Raw genomic sequence first — 3,410 nt, forward strand, 5'->3', positions numbered from 1 at the left:
TTCTCCTGGATGAGGCTTCTTGTGTGAATCCTTTTGGAGCCAGTCTAATTTTGGCTTCTATGGACTAAATTGGCCTTATGCCAACACGCAGTTTTGCAAAAGGGTGACCCTTTATGTGACGGCGATTGGTTGAAGGGAATAACAGGTACGGTGTGGACTTCTGAACTCGGACCAATCAAGCAAGATAGGGGGATAAGGAGTTCTATGTGCTTGCCATGGGTCTTTTGCTAATGGGCATCTTGTTAGAGACAATAGGACTTTTAAGAAAAACGAGTGCCTCGTGTGTACTTGTGGACTCTGGCCTGCTTTCCAAACTGAAACGAAACTGGTTTCCTTTCTCTTTGCAGGAGAGGAAACTGCTGTTGCTGGGATTACTGGTCGCCTTCGCGTCCTTCATCACGGCAGAAGGTGAAGAAGAAACTCAGGACATTTTGGATATAAAGAAAGGTAAACAGCCAAGATAAAGCAAGGGATCAACACCTCTCTCTCTCTCTCTCTCTCTCTCTCTCTCTATATATATATATATATATCTCTCTCTCTCTCTCTCTCTCTCTATATATATATATATATATATATCTCTCTCTCTCTCTCTCTCTATATATATATATATATATCTCTCTCTCTCTCTCTCTCTCTCTCTCTATATATATATATATATATATATATTGCGAATCTTAAAGAAACTCTCCCTCTCTGAAGTCCCTTCAATTTTGGTGATTCTTGAAAAATCAAAATCTCTCTCTCTCTCTCTCTCTCTCTCTCTCTCTCTCTCTCTCTCTCTCTCTCTCTCTCAATTTTGATGATTCTTAAAATCTCTCTCTCTCTCTCTCTCTCTCTCTCTCTCTCTCTCTCTCTCTAAGAAATATTTCTCTTGAAAGTAATGTTTTTAAGTATGACGTTCAAGATTAAAAAGAAAAACTATAAACACCTCATGGAAGAAAATCAGAACTGCTTGAACCAAAAGACTCAATAATTAAAGGGAAATATTACCTTAATCATTTATCAATATTTCCACCAGAGCTGAAGAAGGAGAAACTGTTCATCGCCAGTTATATCACCACGACCTTCACGGCTCTGTCCTTCTTAACCTCGGCGCAGCCTTACTTCTGCATCCAAGCATGTGAGTTGAGACCAGTTGGTTTGTTTGGTTCTGTAATTTTCCATCGCCTTGTTTGCCATGGATAGATTTGCTACACCTATTTTTTTACTTACTGCATACATACAAACAAACGCATAGATATACACACACAAACATACACACATGTACACATACACACACACACACACACACACACACACATATATATATATATATATATATATATATATATATATATATATGTATACTGTATACCATATGAAACCTGAGGAATCGTGACAAATGTCTGAACACATGTAATCCCACAATATAAAACAATGATTCCGATAAAGATTTACGTTGTCCTTCCTTATAATTCTATAGACAAGATACCAAATTTCCTTACAAAATTCTAGCTCTGAAGAAATTTAGTCTACTCTGTGGTTAATATTTCTAAGGGTCAAATGAAAAACATCACAAAATTATCTATGTTTCACCTAAGGCTTTTAGTAACTAGTATCTCAAAATATATTGCACGAAAATTACAATGGGTTATGATTACATTACAATGAATTATTCCTATATTAAAAACATTTGATCTGATCAATGAAAAGAAATCAAATTCTGAATAAGACAGTTTTAATAAGCTTAAGAAACGCCAAATGTGGGAGTCTTGCAAAATGCGTCCATTCATGACGCACAGGGTTGTGGCAGCGCAAACGTCCCTGACTGGCGAACAGCAGACTGGGATTCAAGTCCCTCTCAAACTCGTTAGTTTCTTTGGTCACTGCAACCTCACTGTCCTCGTGAACTAAGGATGGGTGTTTGGGGGAGCCTATAGGTCTATCTGCTGATTCATCACCAGCCATTGCCTGGCCCTCCTTGGTCCTAGCTTGGGTGGAGAGGGGGGCTTGGGCGCTGATCATATGTATATATGGTCAGTCTCTGGGGCATTGTCCTGCTTGATAGGGCAATGTCACTGTCCATTGCCTTTGCCATTCATGAGCGGACTTTAAACCTTTAAACACCTTTTCGTCTTTCCTCAGCCAACGCCGAAGGCTGCACTGGCCGTAAACTCCGCCGTAGACGCAAGTTGAACATCGACCACAGCATCGCCTCAGATGATGAAACCCACCTGGACAACTCCCAGGGGCTTCCCGATGTCGAGGAGCCGAAATCGGACGAAGGGGCGTCTGGCCAAGAGAAGTTCTTCTTCACCGTCTGGAAGACCTCCACAACCACCGTCACCGTCACGACTTACTCGACCAACAAGAGCATCACCCTGTCCGTCTCGGCTCGGTGTACCCATAGCGATTTCACTAAATTACCCACGTGTGGATAAAGGGTGATTCTTTGCCCGTCTCGGTCGCTGTCCTGTTCTGGTTATTATTGTTTCTTTTAGGACTTTGGCAGGACGTAAATTGTTTATTTATTTTCAATTGCAAGGCCTTAAGCTGCAAGTCAGGGAAGATAGATAATGCCCAAAAGACCATGTCTAAATGCAGCAGTTCAAGTTGTAACTAAGAAGATAAATGTGATCTAATTGTTGTAATTCAAATGGCAAGACTTGAAGCAGTCTCCCAAAGGCCAATGAAATCATGTAAGTATTATCTAATTCAAAAAGATAAAATTTATGCCATCAAAATAATTATTAGTCTCTATTCGTTGTGTGGGCCATGACTGCATAACAGCTAACTTACTCATGCTTTTCTTTACATTGAAAGGCTTTACTATACCTATTGGTTATTTCTTATTTCATTATATGTATTTGTCCAATATTGAAATTCAGCCCCACAAATGATGAGCAGAATTTCAGCTGGAGAAAGAAACCAGGAAAGCAATTCGACCAACGGATTCGACTTCGACCAAGAACCAGAACTCTCGTCTCCTGATCCTAATTTATTCCAGATTTTCATTTGTATTTTTATGTATATAGCGGTAAAATAGTATGGTTAGGAATATTGCAGACTGTGACTCCTCTAATAAATCTTTCATTAATAACTCAACTCTTTTATTTTTATACATTGAATTGACCATAGAATGTAGCCGATATCTATTGTGCCTTTTTAATCAAACTAAGGTATGCACATACATACATATTATTACGACTAGCGAATTTTGTAAAATCCCGAGTTCCAAAACTCACCTGCTTTATATTACATAATCTGATACACAAGGGAAATACCTCTGAGCTCTGAGAATAATACGCAATTCCCAGCCAATAACATATATGAACACTGAATACCTAAAGGTCTTGTTATGTTACACTCAAAACAAAAACTGGGTGATTACTTCACTTTTAACGAAACTATTCTTAAATCAACCTCTTACT

General features: G+C 39.0%; 1 protein-coding gene across 1 annotated transcript; it reads left to right on the top strand.

Moving 5' to 3' along the window:
* Nucleotides 1-215: 215 nt before the first annotated feature.
* LOC137631296 (uncharacterized) lies at nt 216-3,011 on the top strand. Its single transcript, XM_068363076.1, has 3 exons — nt 216-447; nt 1,019-1,120; nt 2,125-3,011. The coding sequence occupies exons 1-3, from the start codon at nt 216-218 to the stop codon at nt 2,418-2,420; spliced, it is 630 nt and encodes a 209-aa protein (XP_068219177.1). The 3' UTR covers nt 2,421-3,011.
* Nucleotides 3,012-3,410: the final 399 nt, after the last annotated feature.

The sequence above is a fragment of the Palaemon carinicauda genome, chromosome 39, assembly GCF_036898095.1.
Source record: "Palaemon carinicauda isolate YSFRI2023 chromosome 39, ASM3689809v2, whole genome shotgun sequence".
Lineage (NCBI taxonomy): Eukaryota > Metazoa > Arthropoda > Malacostraca > Decapoda > Palaemonidae > Palaemon > Palaemon carinicauda.

What these genes read in the sequence shown, in the direction of transcription:
- LOC137631296 (XM_068363076.1), top strand. Translation starts at nt 216, where the DNA reads ATGGGTCTTTTGCTAATGGGCATCTTGTTAGAGACAATAGGACTTTTA. An exon ending in CATTTTGGATATAAAGAAAG is followed by an intron (nt 448 to 1,018) that starts GTAAACAGCCAA and finishes TATTTCCACCAG; the next exon opens with AGCTGAAGAAGGAGAAACTG. An exon ending in TTACTTCTGCATCCAAGCAT is followed by an intron (nt 1,121 to 2,124) that starts GTGAGTTGAGAC and finishes GTCTTTCCTCAG; the next exon opens with CCAACGCCGAAGGCTGCACT.